Below are 21022 nucleotides of genomic sequence, written 5' to 3'. Positions count from 1 at the left end.
GATAACTTTGGTCTACCGTACCTTTTGTCATAATTGAACCTACAGTTTCATGCAGAACAAACATTGCAAACGTTCAGTTGCAAACGAACGAAAGTTGAAGCCCTTGTTGACAATGTATTAACTTCGTGGTGCAAACAACTTCTTAACGAAGATCTTGAAAGTTCATCGACTGAGATCAGTAGTCACAAATAAACAATGTTTCTTGCAATATTAGTTAAACATTTCATTTCAAGAAGCAGGGATCATCAAAAAAATATTGTAATTCATTTCTATTGAAAATTATTATCCTAATCTGATATATAAAAATGTAATGTTAGTTCCGCATGATCATTGCCTAGAAAAAGTGTTTGTATCTTTATCTACTGACAGTACGACCAGTATGTTTGGAGAAGTAATGACAAGTGACAGAAAATAGTTTGATAAATTACTATCAGGTCTTGATAGGAATTTGCTTATGGATGTGGGCTGTATGGCACATATCATCAACAGCGGTGTGAAAACAGCGTTGGAGAGCTGCCAATTGATGTAGAGAATATCGTTTGCAAAATTTACAATTAATTCAGTATTTTATGGAAACTAGACATATTCGTCTTCATTGATTTTCCGCGGTCGTTACTTATAAAAAAGTGTCCAAATTCAGTCTCCAGATCGCTTTCCGCTATTTACATATGCCTAGTTTCGGACCAGCTGCCCACCTTCAACAGGTTACTCTGTAACTGTAGCAAATGAACTAAAGAGGAACATATCGCTCCAAACTGGCCATATGGGAATAAAGGAAAGCGATCTTGCGACTGAATTTGGACACTTATTCATTTTCATATTTATACTGTAAGTGTTGAAAGACTCAAAAGATACTGCGATTTTTTAAATGTCAGTTAACGTCAATTGCTAGTTTACAGCAGTACAAAATGTCCGGCATTGCCAAAAACTTCTTCCTGCTTTTTGAACTTATATCCTGCTGTAAAATCACTTTTACTCTCTGAATGAGAGTTTTAAACAAGGAGAAATCTGAATTACAATTGTGGTTAGCTTATAGTCAGCTTAATCTTCCTGAAATAAGCAATGGAGAAATCGAAAAGAAAGATGCCTGCCTTGCAGAAACAATACCTTGTTATGAATTCCTCGTAACAAAGGTAAAAAAAACAGGAAATAAAATAATTTTATGGGTTTCAAGTTTAAGTGTATGTTGAAGAAATTGTATGACGGTGATCATGCTGCTCATGGTAGGTTTTGTTTCTATGTTCATTCATTTGATAATACAGCACTTAAATATATGGTTACGGGGGTAGCAGTTTTCCAATTACAGTTAACTTTGTTCGATCGTCGTGAAAAATGAGATACACTGGAGTGATACAGAATTAACTATACCTTTAATGCAGAAACTAAGAAGTGTAGAAGTCAGTAGTGCAGAACTGTTTGATAAATATTGTATTGCCAAAACTGTTGTAGTTGAAAAATTAAGTTTCTGGAACGATTCCAAGGAAGAAGTGCACAATAGATGGTTGAAATATTTAAAGCATTGAAAGAAAAATGGATCACAATATGAGTCCTGCCTAAAATTGTAGAACTTGCTCTGTGAATCCCGGTGTCGAACGCAGGAACTGAGCGTTTGCTTTCAGAAATGAAGCATTACTGGTCATGTGATAAGACAAAAGTTTTAGATGGCGTAATTGCCAATGCAGGTATTCTTAAGTGTAACCTAAACATTTCATGTGTAGGCTTGAACGGTACATCGTCACGCGAAAGGCAGTTTTGTGACCAAATTCAGTCAGCAGCGGCGTAATGAATAGCCCATTAAATTTTCGGCATGCAGACCTGCGACTCGTTCTGAGGATGACCGTACGATACGTGGCCGAAATATCAGTGGAAGAAATTTTGTTTGTGCGGCTGCATGCCCGAAAGTTAATGGACTAATACAAGTACAAAAAGTGCGCGCTTACTATCTATCCAATGACATATGCGGTTGGATAGAAAGTTTTCTAACAGACAGGGAGCAGTATGTCGTCCTGAACGGAGTAACTTCAACAGAAACAAGAGTAAATTCAGGTATACCCCAGGGCAGCGTAATAGGTTCTCTGCTTTTTACGATTTACATAAACGATCTGGTTAATGGTATTGACAGCGGCAGTAGACTGTTTGCCGATGATGCTATAGGCTACAGGAAACTAGTATCACACGAAAGTTGTGAACAAATCAATGAGGATTTGCAGAAAATAAATGCGTGGTGTGTTGACTGGCAGTTATCTCTCAATATTAGTAAGTGTAACCTACTGCGTATAACAAAGCGAAAATCCCCATTAATGTGTGAGTACAAAATAAATGATCAGTCTTTGGAAGCGCTAACATCCGTCAAGTATCTGGGTGTGACTATTCGAAATGATCTCAAATGGAATGATCAGATTATACAAGTAACGGGTAAGACGAACTCTAGATTGCGGTTTATTGGTAGAATCCTGAAGCGATGCAGTCCTTCAACAAAAGAAATAGCTTACAATACGTTAGTTCGTCCATTCTTAGAGTATTGTTCGACTGTGTGTGACCCTTACCAGTTGGGTCTGATTCAAGAATAGAGAAGGTCCAAAGAAGAGCAGTAAGATTTGTTACCGGTACATTTAGCAATCGCGAGAGCGTTACAAATCTCATAGAAAGTTTGAAGTGGGACACTCTTGCAGATAGACGGCGCGCTAAACGTAAGGGACTGCTCACCAAATTCAGAAATCCGGTCTTCACCGAGGATGTAGAGCATTTGTTACTACCACCAACTTTCAAATCGAGCAATGATCACCATTCAAAGATAAGGGAAGCTAGAGCTCGTACTGAGGCGTTCAGACAGTCGTCTTTCCTTCGCGCGATCCGCGAGTGGAACAGAGAGGGGGGGGGGGGGGGGGGAGTCGTTTTTCCTTTGCGCGATCCGCGAGTGAACGGAGGGGGGGGGGGGGGGGGGATTTGACTTTGCGCGAATTGTGCCCTCCGCCACACACCGCTTCGTGGCTAGCGGAGTATATATGGAATATATGTATACGTAGATGCAGATAAAATCGTAGGAATATGAAGGGTTTGTAACTGCACTTCATTTAATATATTAATTAATGTTTTTGTAAAACAAAGTGCATATATCATGTTTCCGTCGTCCTAATGTTGTGTTAACACAGTACGTCAGAAATTATTGATCATTTCCTCACAGTGTTTTTCAGGCGTTCCGTATTTTCACTGGTAGAAATGGTAAACTTGAGTATGTATTCTTATTTTATACGATTCACTGCCAGTAGTTGAAATAGTGCATCTGGAAGATTCATCCCAACATATTAGGGTTATTCGTTAACCCTGTTTTAGCCGTACTGCCTTGCTACAACTGATTTATGAAAGCCGCAGCAGGGAGTGCGTCAGCAACAGGTGGCGCTGTCGCGACGGTGGCTACGCCGGAGGAGTTGCTGTGCCATCGAGCATTGAAATCCCCGCGCTACGCGGCGGCGCTCCGTGACGTCAGCTCCGGTCCGAAAGTAACCCGCGCGGCAGGCGTTGGCAACACTGCGCGCCCGTAACCCGAACACGTCACTGCGTTCCACAGTCAGTTGTTACGAGGCGCTCGGAGCCACAGTGGGCTGCTCGTCAGCTGCGCGCGAGGAGAAAGAGAGAGACAGAGCGTGAGAGGGAGCAGGCGAGGCCGTGGGCACGAACGCAGGCACGCGAGACGAGAAGGCGCTGGGCTCTCGTCGGTACAGCTGCATTCCAGGCGCGCGGTCCGGTCGCGGGGCTCCTCGAAGGACGCCAGCCGGCTCGTGGGAATCGTCGACCGCAGACACCGTGCTGGCAGTCTGCTACTAGACGTCGCAGCGCGCAATCCGCGCTGTAACCTGTTGCGCGTGGATACGTCAACACCCGACCAGCGATCAGTGCGACGAAATGGAATGCCACGAGGGCATTTCTACCGTGTGCTGCGTACCATGGCTCGGATTCGAGGCCGAAATGTAGCAGCTTATCGATAGTATTCAACATAGACTACGGTGAGTGGCTCAATCTCTTGCTGTGATATCATTTTCTAATTTATAGTGTTGAAAAACGTGGCAGAAGGTACGTCGACGAGTGCAGCTACTGGCTACCGGAATGTTGCTCGGCCCAACGGAATGTGAAGGCCGCTCCAACGCAATGTATAGTGTTTACTAACTACTGCCGCGATTTTAACTTCGAAATGTTACAAGTTACCGTTGTATTGCTACAGTGACTACAGTTGACGTCTACTGGTGTGATATTATCAGGCTACAGATTCCCTGTCGTTGTTTCGGTGGATCCAGCTGTGGGTTTCCGTTGTGAATGGAATGTCAAAAGTCCAGCAGTGAACCGTGCAGCTTTTGCCAGTTATTGAGTGCTAATGAGTGTTTTACCAATAGTTACTGACAGGGTGGCAACTGTGTCTGGCTTCACCTGCCACCAGCTGAAAAACCTCTCAACAATCGTACATTTCTGTTGCGTAGCCGTCGTGAATGGATCGTGCAGTGTTTACTAGTTGTTAAGTGTTGCTTAGTGTTGAATTTACGGTGACTGCGGCAACTGTGAAGTTATTGCGTGTGTCTGGTTTCTCCTGTGTACAGGATGCGTTTTTCTCCTTCTAATTACAGGATTCTCGTGGACGTGTAGATTGCCAGTGCATCCGCAGCTCGTCCCTCAAATTTTACAATTCCGTTCTTGCTAAAGGTGCTAAAGTTCAATAGAAGAGTGATTCTTTCTAGACATACTCCTTCATATTTGAACGGACTCGGCTGCTACTGAGCTACATTTCGCCCAGTAAGGGGAGAGTGTTTGCTAGACTGCAAGTGACGCTCCGCAGAGCCCAGTGGTTCGGCGGTTCGCGACGCCGTTGCCCACTGCGAGACGCAACAATTCGCTGGACGGCAGCCAACGGCGCGGACTCGCCTCCGGAAGGGCGTCCGGCGCCCGCGGGAGCGTTGCCGCAGCGGCGAGCGGGCCCGGGGGCGGCGGTGGCGGTGGCGGCGGCGGCGCCGGGCGCGGGGGGCGGCGTCCTGGGCGGCCTGGTGTCGGCGGCGCTGCGCAGGGCGACGGCGACGGCGGCGGCGGGCCCCGCGCGCTACGCGACGCGTCGCTGGTCCTGGCGGCTGCGCCTGCGCGGCCTCCGGCACCGGCGAGGGGGCGGCGGGGGCGGCGCGGCGCTGCCCGGCCCCGGGGGCGGAGCGGGCTCCGCCATAGAGATGGGCCGCCTCCGAGCGCACTACCGCCGCCTCTCCGAGGACTCGCCGCCCCCACTGCCTCCCGAGTACCTCTCCTACTGCTGCTGCCGCTGCGGACACACGCAGATGCTCAAGGTAAATGCGTGACACCCTTCAAAATGCATGACGTCAACTGTCGATTTAAAATACGGACTCCATCAGATTACTTGAAGCATTCCTTCGTTTTCGCCAAGCTGGCAAGGGACTTGTCAGTGCCACACGTGGACTGTGTCCAGCGAAAAATATTCAGACTCGCAAATATGTGCCCACTGACCGTCTCCTTTCTATTATGTCCCTGTCATCAAGAGTCTTCGATGAGACATATCTTCTACAGCAGGAGTTCCCAACAAAATTTTCTCGAGGACCCCCTCATCGAGTGTGATTGAAACCTTGTCATATCACAGTATCAAGTACCTACAAAAGCCAAATTAAGAGTCTTTTTATACGTTTTCTATTTTTGGTGCTTAGAAAAAACATTGACATATTGATTATTGAAAAAATATTGAACTTAAAACTTTTTTCAATTTAGCCATTATTGTTATTAACTATTTGCCTCTATGTAATTCTACTTTTGCACTAGAGTGTGCTAGTGTCAGTTGGCTCTAGGAAGACACTAGACGCAGAAGTTAGCGTACGCTAAAGCTCTGCTCATGCAGGAAGCGGCCAAAACAAAACAAAAATCTGTTATGATACGAAATATATTTAATATACTTTTTATTTTACTAGCATCTTGCGGACCCCTCTGACATAGCTGGAAACCCCTGGGGGTCCGAGGACCACCTGTTGGGAACCACTGCTCTACAGGTTTAATTATCTGACGTATTGTCAACTGACAGTATATGACCTACGTGAATGTCTATATGCAGGGGGTTTGGAAATTCCATTACAAACTTCTAGAACTTGCAGAGGGAAGGGAATATATAATATTTTGAATAGGAATCAATGTGCGGAGACGTACCGTTTCCGTTCTAAGACGGTTTCATTTCAGATGTTTAATACGTCCTCGTCTGCTGAGGGAAAGAAAAAAGCCCCAAGGTTTGCTTGCCCTGGTATGCAGCAGGATAGACAGGATGGCATGTACTGCGTCGGACGGTCACCCAATGTCACTTCACTTGCGAAGTTTAATTTACGAGACTCTTGTAGAGACGCAGGAAGACTTGCTAGCACGAGATCTGGCCTTTACATCAGAAATCGAAGAGACATTAGGTGGGATGGAGGGTGTATGCCACAACGTACTACTAGCCGCTGTTGTAATGCATCAGCACTGCTCTGTACTTACGGTTGAGTTCTTTTTTTTAGTAGTGTTAACACCGATTTTTTAAGTGTTAATGCATACAAATGTCCTTAAGTGATAAGTGAATGTTTCGTTATGTTTCCTTCCGTATCGTTTGTTATCTAATAACTGTGCTGCGTCACGCCTAAATTCAATTTCTCAAACAAAAGTGTATGAGTTACACATATAAATTGAATCCGTCGTAGAACGGAATCGGAGAGTTTCCGAATACCGGTCCCTATTCAGAATATTATGCAATCAGTCCCCTTTACAAGACAGAAGTTTGTAATGAAAATTCCTAAGCACCCTGCATAATTTTATTTCGTCGCCATCACTTAAACGTACGTGAGGAAAATTATTTAAACTGAGGAGGTAGTACGAGACAGCGAAACAAATATGTTTCCCTAATGTTTTTGAAAGCGGTAGAGGAAGTTTTCTTTAGATGAAAAGTAATTATACTAACGAATTAATGGAAGTTGCATGGGTTCTAACGTGTTGTCCTGTGAGGACACAACGTAACACGAACAGGTTTTAATTCTTTATTACCAAGAGACAAAAACATTAACACTACACAATTAATTCAACTACAGAAGTGGTTCAAAATGCCACTATTGACATGTAAACAGAGGTTACACAGCTGTGTCATGTTCTGTCTAGCTTGGTCAAAGACTGCAGGAGTGTCCTCAGTTCGTACTATTGCTGTTGCTGGTACTAGCCGGGCAACCGCATCCTCTTTCGAATCAACAGGAGTTTTGTTAACAAGGCTGCACACCTCCCGTCACTCAAAGATGTCTAGAGGGGTGAAATCAGTGAATCGAGTAGGCCATGGTACCAGACCATCACTGCCAGTCCACTTCCCTGTAAACTGTCCGTTCCAGAACCGACCCACGGCAAGACTGAAACGTGCCGGCTCCCCATCTGGAAGGACCCACATGTGCTGTCTTGTAGCGGGTGGCACGTCATCTAGCAACTCTGACAATGCTCTGGCAGAGGAGACTGTAATAACGCCTTTATATAATGGACTATGCAGGAGATATGGTCCAATTAAACAGTCACCAACGTTGTTGGCCACAGAATCACTCATAAAAGCAATTGAACAGCGCAAGGAAATGTGGCATGTAGATTAACCTCATTCAAAATGGATGCTGGAAATCCCAGCACTCCCGAACGTTGCTTCATCTGTAAACAGCACAGGCGGCGGAAATGTTGGATTGGATTTGACTCTGTTCTGGGTACCCGTGCTAAAATTGCACAATGAGTGGATAATCATATGGCTTGAGACTGTGCACTTCCTGTAAGTGGAATGAATTAACAATAGCCCAGGACGGACATTTTTTACATTCGTCTCCATGTTATGGGCAATTACACTAGTGCAGAGAGCAATTACTCCCTCTACCGGATTAAAAAATACAAGTAATTATGACATTAGCCAAAAATGTTTGTTTCTGCATCCTGTGCAACCGTCCGTTTTCACCATCTCGTATATAAAAGATATGTGAAACGTTTCCTATAGATATACAGGTGAAACAAATACAGTTAACTATTTTGAATATCATGAATCCATCTAAGATTTTTCAAGAAATGTGCGCCATATCGTCACAGTATTGGCGGTTTCAGTAAGTACATATCTGTACGAAGCTTTCTTATGAACTAATCCCAACTGATTACTTCATAAAAAACCTTCGTACAGATATATACTTACTGAAACCGTCAATACATTCCTTGAAATATCTTAAGACGGCTTCACGATATTCAAAATAGTTAACCGCATTTGTTATATCTGTATATCCATAGGAAATGGCGGCCGGTCGGTACCGTTGGGCCTTCCTAGGCCTGTTCGGACTGAGTTTAGTTTAATCACAACTCATGATAGCAACTACTTTCCGACACTGGTAAAGTTAACGTCTGCGCTTTATATTTAAGCGATCGTGGCGTGATGAAATTGTTATAGTAGCCCACTTCTGGAAATGAATGACTCATACCTACGCTTTGTTCGGGTATAACTGCAACAGTGATGGTGCCAGCTTGCAACGTAAAAGCTTGGTTGATTTCAACGAGAATGAGCGCTTCAGACTCGAAACTAGCAGCGAACGTAGAAATAGGAAATGAAATTAATGTAACCGTAGAACTGTTATTTCCAGAAGAACAGCACCTACATGAAATTCTACTAAAAATACGCCGTTTTATTATTTTTATATGGGGGTGAGAGCCCGAGAGCTGATTAATTTTGACTAGAACGTTTCTGTTAGTCAGAGATTATATTCGTTTCGACTTTTAATTCGTCTATAACGGTTCCGTCAGAGTCTGATAGTAGTGGACATATCCTAGAGTTCTCTAGTAGGACTCCTCACATGCTCACATCTTCCACACTCAGGCGCATCCGTCCGCCAAGTGGCATTATGGGCTATTGGAATGACTAAGTAGTCGTAATCAATAAAGCCAGCCCATAAAAAATTGTGTGAGCAATGATTGATATGAATTTAAAACTCAAAAACATCATCTGTACCACTCAATCTTTTAAACTGTTCTTGATTTCTAGCAACAAGACAATACTAATGTTATTTATAGAATATTCCGTCAGTTCTTGGAGAAACATGGACATATTAAAAATTTTAATACACATTATTATTGTTGGACGTTAATACTGTGTATTCAAGTTTTTAACAATTTGTGTGGTTGAATGCTTAAGTTAAAGTGCGTATAAATATTTAACAATTCCTACTTCAGGTCCGATAAAATGCATAACGTGTGAAAAGGACGTAAAAATAACGGAGAGCGCCACCGTATGCTACGACATCTGAAATTTTTAATGCTTACACCGTGTGTGAAAGCAATCACCCATTTATGAACTGCTGTTTCATCTGTTCTTCGTCAATCATATTGTGCATAAAACAAGTCTAATTAAGGCAACTAAGGAGGTGAACGGTAAACGATCGATGACAATAAAGTCGTATCTAGCGAAGAGTTGTCCTGTCTATGGCTGTTGTAGGAAGTGAGGATAAGTTTAGGCGTTATTTGAGATATGGCAGCCTTGTTTTGCGGTGCGTTTCACAAGTCCAGAAATAACTGAATACCAGCAGATTGGTCCCTTCTCATTTAAATACACACACAAACACATTAAAATAAATAAAGGCTGTAACAAAAGAAACATTGCCTTGAACGTACCTGAACCTGAGTTAGGGTTGGGGAAGGGATGACGTTAACTAGTATTAGTCGTGCGATGAAAAAATAGAGATTACGCGACAAATGGCTCTGGGTATACTTCCTATAGACAGTATCCCGTAAAATGTAGCTTTCTCGGAACTGATACTGAACTCATATGCCTGTCTCTTTAGCGAGGATGCGAATTCGGTCTGCTTGCGAAAAAGCTCGCAACCACCACCTCCACTCCACCCCCTCCCCCAACGGCTGCACCATTAACCAGGTAATAAGGAGTGTATTTGAAATTAGGTTCGCAGCTAATCATATTTTTAGCTGACAGCATATGTTTCTTATTATGCAATTCAACACGTCTGAAGATAGACGTACACCCAAAAGCTAGTTATGAACTAGCGACCTGACCCTTCTTCGAATGGGTAGCACAAAGTGTCTACGGGAAATCTGCATCACAGCCCCTGCAGTGGTTCCCTGATACTAGCCTCTACATTCAGATAGAAATAAAGGGGCTTTAATTTTGTAATTTATATCGATAAGTAAATTGTTCAGTTGATAAATATGTTGCTGGTTGTAGTGATTTCTTATTTGTATCAAGCACTTATCTTCGCAGTTGCTGTTAGATGGCTGAAGTGCACACATCGTGTAAGCCGAATCTTTGAGACCAGTGAATATATATGGCATTGTCCTAAGGCTCCGAGGGTTGGATATCAATCAGCATTCAATTTGCATAGGGGCCTTAAGCTGACACTAGTGTAGCGACAAAACTGGTCGCGTAATTATTTTGTAAAAAACACGGCTGTTGGTATTCCTTATTTCTATAGATTCTCAGAATGTATTCCTAAAATTCAGGTGTGTTTTTGACACCAGCAGATTACCTTTAGCGAAGAATGTCCACTATGCCCGTGCTGGTCTTCTTCACTCAACCCAATTGCCTCGCTCGTAATTTTGCTTCCTTCACTTCGTCTGCTTCGTTGTCTCCAGCTTTGATGTTGCTTTTACCGATTACCTTATTTCTGCTACACCTCTTACGTTCGTCCGAAGACAGCAGTCTCATCAGAGATTCTGACGATTAGTATCATTATACTCTGAATTTTAACCCCTTCTGTATTTTTCGTTTATTAGTGTCATTTTGTTTCTTTTTTGAACTGTAGTGGAGAAAGACTGCACCCATGACTTACGCTATTTGAAATCTAAGCACTGCTGTCTTGATCATACAGCTTTTTGTTCCGTCTTGGTTCGTGTGCATATTCTGTTAGCCGCCTCTGTCGCTGTTGCTTGTACCTATGTTTCTCAGATTTTCAGGTATATTGCACCATTTCACACTGTCGAATGCCTTTCCTAGGATGACATCGATGAAGGTTTCGTGATTTATCTTACACCTTACCTCAATTATAAAGCGGATCGTCAGAATTGTCTCTCTGTTACCTTTACCTTCCCTAAAGCAAAATCATTTAATGTATCCTTAATTTCCCTAATTTCCCTTTCCATTTTTCCGTACGTTATTTTTGTCAACAAATTGCGTGCATCCGCTGGTAAAGTGAATGTGATTTATCTACCCTAGCTATCTTCGGGAATGTCCACTCCTACACAGTTTTCTTCTTAGCGAATCAGTGTGCACTGCTTGTGGGTCAGTACGATCTGCTACCAGGTATTTGTGATCGACATTGAGTCACGTCCCACCACCCGATATCAAGTGTGTGAGAGCGCTACTACGTGAATAGCAGAAGATTTTTGATAATCTAGACCTTAAGTGCTGAGCGATGTATTGCCTGTGGAACGAAAAAGATGAAGATCAAGCTATCCCACTCTTATCATGACCAGGATTCCACTTAAAATGAACCCAATACCATCGACGAATGGAAACGTTGTTGGCTATCGCTAAACGCCAATATTAAATACTACTACACTGTTACTTGTCCGGAGGCTCCTCACGTGGTAGACACTCTTAAAATGAACAAGAAAAGCCTAATGGAATAACTTGAGGCCAATTAAAGAAAGATTTTGAGAAAAATGTCGGGTCTCATAAAAAAACAGCGAGTACTGGAGGCATCAGAACCACGAAATACGTAACCATGTAGAGAAGATAAGTGACCCGATTCGGAAAAAGATTGCCTTATAAGATCAGATTGCCTTCTAAGACAGCTGACGCGAATGAGCCCTAGAAGGGTATCTAAAACGGTACTACACACTTTCAAGGTAAGTACATTTAAGACGCATTGTTCATAGAAGTTGAAAATGGTCTAACAGAAGACGGAATTTCTCATAAAGATTTCCAAGATCATGAGCCGCTTTAAGAAAAACCTACGAATACACAAAGGTTTCCAGGGCAGGCTGAAATTGAAGACAGGGAAAGCGTAGGGCAAGAGATAAAAGAACGTAACAAATGAATGCAAGAACATTGGGCGGCAGTTAATGCTCGCCAAGAGAGACGGTTGAATTGAGGTGGTCCCTAGTTGGCCGAAACGACTGAAGAATAAGAAAAAAGGAAGAACTTAATATATATTTTATGAATGGAAAAATAGAACGAGGATGCATGAAGTGGAAAAGTAGATATCGACAGAAAGGGGAGAGACAAATTAGTTAAACAATGAGCCCTAGAAGAGTATTAAAACGATATTACACACCTTCAAGATAAAGACATTTAAGACGCATGGTTCAAAGAAGTTGAAAATAATCTAACAGAAGACGGAATTTCCCCTAAAGATCTCCAAGATCATGAGCCGCTTTAAGAAAAACCTACGAATACACAAAGGTTTCCAGGGCAGGCTGAAATTGAAGACAGGGAAAGCGTAGGGCAAGAGATAGAAGAACGTAACAAATGAATGCAAGAACATTGGGCGGCAGTTAATGCTCGCCAAAAGAGACGGTTGAATTGACGTGGTCCCTAGTTGGCCAAAACGACTGAAGAACAAGAAAAAAGGAAGAACTTAATATAAATTTTATGAATGGAAAAATATAACGAGGATGCATGAAATGGAAAAGTAGATATCGACAGAAAGGGGCAAGACAAATTAGTTAATCAAGTAATCAGTCATAAACCAATAGGAAAATGCTTTGGAGGAAGACCATGGAGCGACTGGCTTCGGTGAAGGCAGAACAGGCTGTAAGTCTAGTCCATAAAGAGAATAAAAAAAGAAGAAGTAGAAGAAAGACAAGCTTAGCAAACCGAATTGTTTGTACTTAACCAAGCAACGATCGGTTTATGCCGTCATCGGACCTCTTTAAGACATTAGAGTAGCGCCTACTTCTGGTGTGGGGCTTGTACAGTAGAAGAAAGGGTACCTTTTGCTCTTAGGGTAGGGGGATATATATATATATTCCCATTTTCAGTGATAACACTTTCTTACATCGTTCAAAATGTAAGTGCAAATGAGGAGGTTTCCCACCAAGGCAGCAGACGAATGTTATGTGGTCAGACGCGGTAAAATTTAACTAAGTTTTATTTCTCTCATTGCTCTAGCGTTTCTTACATTAATCCCTCCCGAGATTGTTCTATTCGTTAAATCTTTGTTGTTGTGTTAGGTAAAAAACCACCATTACGTCTATACAGTCCTTGAAAACGTGAGTTGTAGCTCCGAAACGCGTTGTACAGAAAATAGAAAATTGTTATTTAAATAAAAATACATTTTAATATAACAATTATTTTTTTAAAAAAAAGGGTCTAAAAAGTAGAACTAATTTCCCCTAGGCCCATACAGATCGCTAATGCCATAGAGATCGTTCTGAAAAATCATGCTAGTGTATTTTTAATAGAAATGACAATACTTGGAATTTTATAAAGAAAAACGTGGGGGCGTACTGCAGTACACAACTGATGCATAAATACTTCATTTCATAATATTTGTTGCATGCGCTTACGAGTATTGTCATAGCTATTTAAAACTCGCAAGCACAGATAATCAGGACTGTCTATGTGGGGTTTATACTTTTTTGTCCAGTTTAAAAACGTGTTGTACTAATTTTTTTCATTTAAATAATTATTTTATGCTTTTTAGTCTTGTGTGTGTGAAATTTCTCAATGGATTTTAAACATTTTGATGAGAGTGTGATTTTATTTATACAGGGTATCCGAGGAGAAATGGAAAATAATCAGGGGTACGACAAGAAGAATAATTTGAAGTAAAACGTCTCCTGAATATGGGCTCTAAAATGAGTAGCTTAATAGCTATGTGCACTTCTTTATCTTCCGTCCGGTGACATACATCTCTTCTACTGCAAGCTCTTAGCTTTCCATATTTTGAGAGGTGGTATAAGAACAAGCAAGAAAAAAATATTCAGCAAATATCGGCTCTGAAGTACATAGCTTAAGAACTGTGAGCACAAGGTACTCTGAATCATCTGTCATCTACTGAACGAGAGTTGATAGCTCATAAGGTATGTTACGTATGTCTGACATTGTGTCAACAGCTGGGGCGAACTGAATTTTTATATTTTTCTCGAATATCAGGTATGCCAAAATCTCATGTAAATCTTTTATTGATTACTGGTTTCGACAGCTCTGTGCTGTCATCGGTTGTTATAACAAATTAAGTTCATGATCCTTACCATCTTGTAAGTTACGTAGAGATGTTGCGTCATTTATAGAAAAAGGCTGTAAGGAACATCAACAGGTCAAACATAAAATACCAAAAATATAAAACACTCATTATTTTTTGTGGTGATATTCTAATGCACTCATTCACATAACACCACACAGCTTAACTCAAAGTTTTTTATGGTCAGTCGCCATTGTGGTGTTAATTGAATGACATCAGAAGAATACTATGTATGTTTTATATTTGTGGTATTTTATGTTTCACATGCTGATATTCCTTGCTCCCTTATATTCTAAAACGACGCAGCACCACTATGTGACTTGCAAGTTTGCAAAGATGGTGAACCTTTGTTAATATATTACAAAGTTCTGATGAGTACACCCCAGATCTGTCGAAAGCGGTAACCAATAAAAGATTTACAAGCGATATTAGCGTACCTTCTTTTTGAGAATGACTGAAGATATGCATTTTAGAGGCCACGGTTATAGGGCATTTCTTTCTTGTGGCCCATACTACCTCCTCCTAAGATATGGAGAGAAAAGGGCTTGTAGGGAAGGATATTCCTTTCACAGTACCGAAGATGAAGAAGAGCTCATAGGTCCTAAGGTACGCATTTTAGAGCCCATTTTTACTTCGAATTATCATTCATAAATATCCCTGGTCGGCCGGGTTGACCGAACGGTTCTAGGCGCTACCGTCAGCCTCAGGCATGGGTGTGTGTGATGTCCTTAGGTTAGTTAGGTAGTGCTCAGAGCCATTTGAAGCATTTGAACCCATATCCCTGAAAACTTTACATTTTTCTTGGGACAACCTGTATGTATACTAGTTTTTTACCCATGGCTTCACCTCTGTACACCTATGTCGCATCCGTTGCACACGTCATCATCACCCCTTTCTACTCATTCGAGTCCTTCAGCTCACATACCACATGGAACGCATCTTGTATGGTGTTCCTACAGGGCAGCCGAGATGTCAGGCGTTACCAGCCATTTTCACCCCCACCCCAAGCCACTACAGAACAGACCGAAAAGACCTATTGCACTGTCAGTCCTGAGTTGTGTTTAATATGTCAAGTCTCTAGCTCATTGGGAAATTAGTTTAAAATCGATAGTAAAGTTTGTAGTGAACAGACAGACCGATAAAAAAGCGACCCAATAAAACCATGTTACTAAAAGTATTGCGACAGAAAATTGGATATTAATAATAAAATATAACCTTAACTTGACGCTCAGTACACGACTTTAGTAGCTGTTTATTTATAACTAAGGCTCTTGACTTGTTTGATTTCATTACTGCTTTACTGTTCAAGTTTTTCGGTACTTTTTGAATATCTGTGTCGTCTCTGTCGTAGCGCAGTAATGATAGTCCAAGTGAAAACAGCTTGATGACAGCAAGGTGAGATTTTCTGAGCTTGCACGGCTGCTGGGCCACGAGGTTAGGCTTGCCGCCCGGGCACCTCGTAGCTCGTAGGTCGAGCGGTCGTGCATGCCGCCTCGCATACTTGCCTTCGGGAGAACAAACAAAATGGAAATATGTCGTAAGCGGACGGCCGGGAAAGGCGGCGGGCGACGTGACGTTCTTTACGAGCGGCCAGATTCCTGGGAACGGGTTCCGCGTGGGTGTCGTTAATACGCCGCGTGTTTACGCGGATCGGGCCAATTAGTCGCTGGGCGGTGTGGCACCTGCCGGATAGTCGGCGCCGCCCTCGGGCCAACTCCGCAAGGTCGCGGCCGTTTGGCGGCCGGCGCGAATTTGTCACGGCAGCGCGGCGCGGTGGACTCCTCCTCGCATCGTATCGCATCTGCGAGCTCGCTCATCGGCCGCGCCGTAAACCAGTTCCGCTCGCCGGTTGCGGCCGCCGCTACTGGCTCGTTAATTGCGCGAAATCTGCCGCCAGACCGCAGCAGCAGCGGCGCACCTCGTAAAGGACGCGGCCGTCTCGTGGGCGGTAGCGCAGGGGTGCGATGCCCGGACACCAACCCGCCGTCTCCACGTAGGTGGAGCAGGCCGGGCTTCCGCTGCAGTCGGCGCGGTGCACGCCCGGCCACGATGTACGGCCGCGCACCTCCATTGCGCCTTGTGATAGCTGCCGGCACCTGTCCGAGGGAAACCTTCGCAGGTAGCCGGCGCGGTGAACGTACCAGGTGAAAGTAAAGTCTTTCTCTGGCTGGAAATATTTCTAAGGAACTGTTCTAGATACCGCTACATAGTTTCTTGCAAATGGTAGCTTAACTCCTACACTGAGGTGACAAGAATCTGCATCTAAGTGATTACTCTGCTATTCCGTCAGAGGGTTCAATGAACCACCTTCATGCTGTCTAAATGGTTCAAATGGCTCTGAGCGCTATTGGACTTAACTTTTGAGGTAATCAGTCCCCTAGAATTTAGAACTACTTAAACCTAACTAACCCAAGGACATCTCAGACATCCATGCCCGAGGCAGTTTAATATTTTTTTTTTGTGGTATTCAAAAAAATTTAAAACCTCTCTCACACCGGCCTGATTTAGCTTCATTGATCAAGGTAATAAAAGCATGCCTATGTTAAGGGAATTTTCATTCACAAAGCAGGCTTATTACATTCACACAGTTCAATACTGTTCTATCCTGATTAAACTGAGCTTAACTTAAATTCCATAAAGCAGTGAAGCAATTTCGAAGTCTCGGAGCGACGAAAATTGTCAGTCGATCTCCAGAAAACATTTGTAATAAGTATTAACTATCGGTGATCACATGGGGAAGACCGGAGATCTGCTGGTAAGACCGTGTTAGCCTGTTTACTTGAAGTAAATGTATATCTTGAGCATACAAAACGGCAGGTTCGGCCAGTGTAAATCAGACGTTCCCCACTGATCCCGTGTAACACAGCGTAGTAAGCAGAACTGTCAATAATAATCAGTTAAATAATACGCGAACACACTTACTTTAGTTTAGCTCATGTATTAAATTCCTTCTCATACAGAATCTCATCAAGATGGCGACTAGCTCAACAATACATACATATAAATCCTCCTTCCTTCACGGCTAATTGGCAAACATTGCCTCATTCTTTTCATAAGAGAAAACAGATAGCAGAGAAGCTATTCCATGGAGTAAATGGAAGCTCCAAGGAATAATAGGGCTTGAAACTACTTTGCATTGATAATCATCGTATATTAAAGTTTATGAATCGGTAAGATAAGAAGAGATATTTCGAGATATGTACTGAGTTATATAATTTATAAAATATCTGAAAATATCGCGGAGAGATCGCTGCAAGAGACATTACAGCACGATTAGAAACCTGCGAACGTAGCGGTCGCGGGGATCCAGACTATAGCGCCTAGAACCGCTCGGCCACTCCGGCCGGCTAGTGCTGTCTCTCTACCGATCCAGTCTAGAACGGTACGCGGGAAAAACGAGCACTTAAATTTTTCTGTGCGAGCGCTGTTTCTCTTATTTTTATCGTGATGATCATCTCTCGCTGTGAAAGTGGGTGCCAACAGAATGTTTTCTCAATAGGAGAGGAAAACTGGTGATTGAAATTTCATGAGAAGATCCCGTCTCAACGAAAACGCCTTTGTTTTAATGATTGCCACTCCAGTTCACGTTACATGTCTGTGACACTATCTCCCCTATTTCGCGATAATACAAAACGAGCTACCCTTCTTTGTACTTTTTCGATATGATCCGTCAGGCCGGCCGGGGTGGCCGAGCGGTTCTAGGCGCTACAGTCTGGAACCGCGCGACCTCTACGATCGCATGTTCGAATCCTGCCTCGGGCATGGATGTCTGTGATGTCCTTAGGTTAGGTTTAATTAGTTCTAAGTTCTAGGGGACTGATGGCCTTAGATGTTAAGTCCCGTAGTGCTCAGAGCCATTTGAACCACATAATGGTTCATCCGTCAGTCCCACCTGATGCAGATCCCACACCGCACAGCAGTACTCCAGAATAGGGCGGACAAGCGTAGTGTAAGCAGTCTCTTTGGTAGGCCTGTTGCACCTTCTAAGTGTTCTGCCAGTGAATCGCGGTCTTTGCTTTGCTCTACCCACAATATTATCTATGTGATCGTTCCAATTTATGTTATTTGTTATTGTAATCCCTAAGTATTTTGTTGAATTTACAGCCATCAGATTTGTGTGACTTATCGCGTAATCGAAATTTAGCTGGTTTCTTTTAGTGCTCATGTGAATAACTTCGCACTTTTCTTTTTTCAGGGTTAATTGCCGCTTTTCGCACCATACAGATATCTTATCTAAATCATTTTGCAAGTAGTTTTGATCATCTGATGACTTTACAAGACGGTAAATGACAGCATCATCTGCAAACAATCTAAGACGGCGTCTCAGATTGTCTCTTATGTCCTTAATATAGATCAGGAACAATAGAGCGCCTATAACACTTCCTTGGGAAACGCCGGATATTACTTCTGTTTTACTCGATGACTTTCAGTCTATTACTACGAACTGTGACCTTCCTGTCGTACAACTGATGTGATACTCCGTAGGCACGCAGTTTGATTAGAAGACGCTTGTGATGAGCGGTGTCGAAAACCTTCTGTAAATCTAAAAAATCGAATCAATTTGACATCCCCTGTCGATAACACTTATTACTTCACGAGTATAAAGAGCTAGTTGTGTTTCAGAAGAACGATATTTTCTGAATCCGTGCTGTGTGGCAATAAATCGTTTTCTTCGAGGTACCTGTACTTCATAATGTTCGAATACAGTATATGTTCTAAACCCCTATTGCAAATCGACGTTAGTGATATAGGCCTGTAATTCAGCGGCTTACTCCTACTTCCCTTTTTGGGTATTGGTGTGGCTTGAGCAATTTTCCAGTCTTTAGGAACGTATCTTTCTGTGAGCGAGTGGTTGTATATAATTGCTAAATATGGAGCTATTGTATCAGCATACTTTGAGAGGAACCTGACTGATATACAATCTGGACCGGAAGCGTTGCTTTTATTAAGTGATTTAAGCTGCTCTTTTACACCGAGGATATCTACTTCTATTTTCTCATCTTGGTAGTTGTTCTTGATTGGAATTCAGGTATATTAACTTCGTCTTCTTTGGTGAACGAGTTTCGGAAAACCGTGTGTAATAACTCTGCTTTAGCGGCACTGTCATCAGTGACTTCACTGTTGTTATCTCGCAGTGAGGTACTGATTGTGTCTTGCCACTGGTGTGCTTCATGCATGACGAGAATCTCTTTGGGTTTTCTGCCAGATTTCGAGACAGACTTTCGTTGTGGAAATTATCAAAATATCTCGCACTGAAGTACCCGCCATATTTCGAACTTCTGTAAAACTTTGCCAATCTTGGGGATTTTGCGTTCTTTCAAATCATGGGATAGCGATATGCACATGTGCAGATGGCGGTAGTATCGATTGTACAAGGTATAAAAGGGCAGTGCAGTGATGGAGCTGTCATTGGCACCCAGGTGATTCATGTGAAACGGTTTCGAACGTGATTATGGCCGCCAGACGGGAATTGACAGACTTCATCGCGGATTGGTAGTTTTTGCTAGACATATGGGACATTCCATTTTGGAAATCTTTAGGGAATTCAATATTCCGAGATTCACACTGTCAAGAGTGTGCCACGAATACCAAATTTTAGGGATTGCTTCTCACCACGGACAACGTAGTGACCGACTGCGACGGGTGACCGACTGCCTTCACTTAACGACCGACAGCAGCGACGTTACTGTAGAGTTGTCAGTGGGTTACTGCAGCAGATGACGGACGAGAGTGAATTTGCTAACAGCACGAAGTCACCTGCAGCTCCTCTTCTGGGGTCGAGACCGCGTCAATTGGATCCTAGATGACGGGAAAACCGTGGCCTTATCGGATGAGTGCCGATTTCTGCTGGGGCAAGGTCACAGTACGGTTAAAGTGTGGTGCAGACCCTACGTACCATGGCTCAAGGAGTCAGCAAGACAATGTGTAAGCTGGTGGTGGCTCCATAGTGGTTGAAAATGGCTAACCGGGTTTGTTGTATGGTAATGTACAGTTATATTTACGGGTATTTTGTCTGTGGGTAATGTAAAGTTGAACCCGTGTTAGAGAAACAGTTAAGCTCGTATTTACGTTCGAGAGTAATCTGGTAATTCTTGAAAACTGATCAGCAATGCATAAGTCAATCAGAAATGCAACATTAAACTGTGTACTGCAAAGCTTGTGGCGGAAGTCCAGTCTGTTCTATTAAACGTTTAAATTCAACAAAACTGTCCTGTTAGCAGCAATACGAGCAACCTGACTGCGGGAACAATATGAAATATAAATAACTACCAAAAAGACCCTGTCTGAAAAGTATGTCACTGTTGAAATGTTAACTGTATCACATGTAAATTATAAACAGCCTATCTTGCGCAGTGAGTAAATGCTGTGCTGCTGCTGTCTCCAAACTACTGCCGCAGCTGCTGCTATTCTAGATGAAAAATAAAAATTCAAAATACTAGAAACGCCATGTGCAATGCTTGCTTCAAACGATAGAGAAATCCACAAAACTTATGTGCTAATAAATTTCATTACTGCAGTGATCATTGTCTATAAAAGTTCTGTTACTGAGAAACACGGGAAAGCAAAATTATCTATCTGAAACTTGAAATCAAGAGACGAATGCTGATCGATGGAAAAATAAATAAGTAACTGTATTAATAAAACAAAGACAAATACTAAGACAAAACGCTTTAACACTTGAAATATTAGAAGTTCACTTTAGGTTGATAGTGGAAAAACCTGAACAAATTCTCTTTACTTTCTTACAAACACATATGTCATCCATCTTTGAAGAAGTATGAGTAAATTGCAAATTGTTGCGTTTTCATAAAAATCGCCAATTCTAAATCCCTGGC

At 42.6% G+C, this 21022-nt stretch overlaps 1 protein-coding gene across 1 annotated transcript in view; it reads left to right on the top strand.

The window, feature by feature from the left end:
* Nucleotides 1-5138: 5138 nt before the first annotated feature.
* LOC126336213 (EGFR adapter protein-like) overlaps nt 5139-21022 on the top strand; it is a 683614-nt gene continuing 667730 nt past the window's right edge. Inside the window, exon 1 of the mRNA XM_049999719.1 lies at nt 5139-5318. Within this exon, the coding sequence (XP_049855676.1) occupies nt 5205-5318 (114 nt within the window). The 5' untranslated portion in view covers nt 5139-5204. The remainder of the gene's footprint in view (nt 5319-21022) is intronic.

This window comes from Schistocerca gregaria, chromosome 1 (genome assembly GCF_023897955.1).
Source record: "Schistocerca gregaria isolate iqSchGreg1 chromosome 1, iqSchGreg1.2, whole genome shotgun sequence".
Taxonomy (NCBI): Eukaryota; Metazoa; Arthropoda; class Insecta; order Orthoptera; family Acrididae; genus Schistocerca; species Schistocerca gregaria.
Note: the sequence above shows the minus strand (reverse complement) of the source record. Positions and strands in the feature narration are given on the sequence as shown.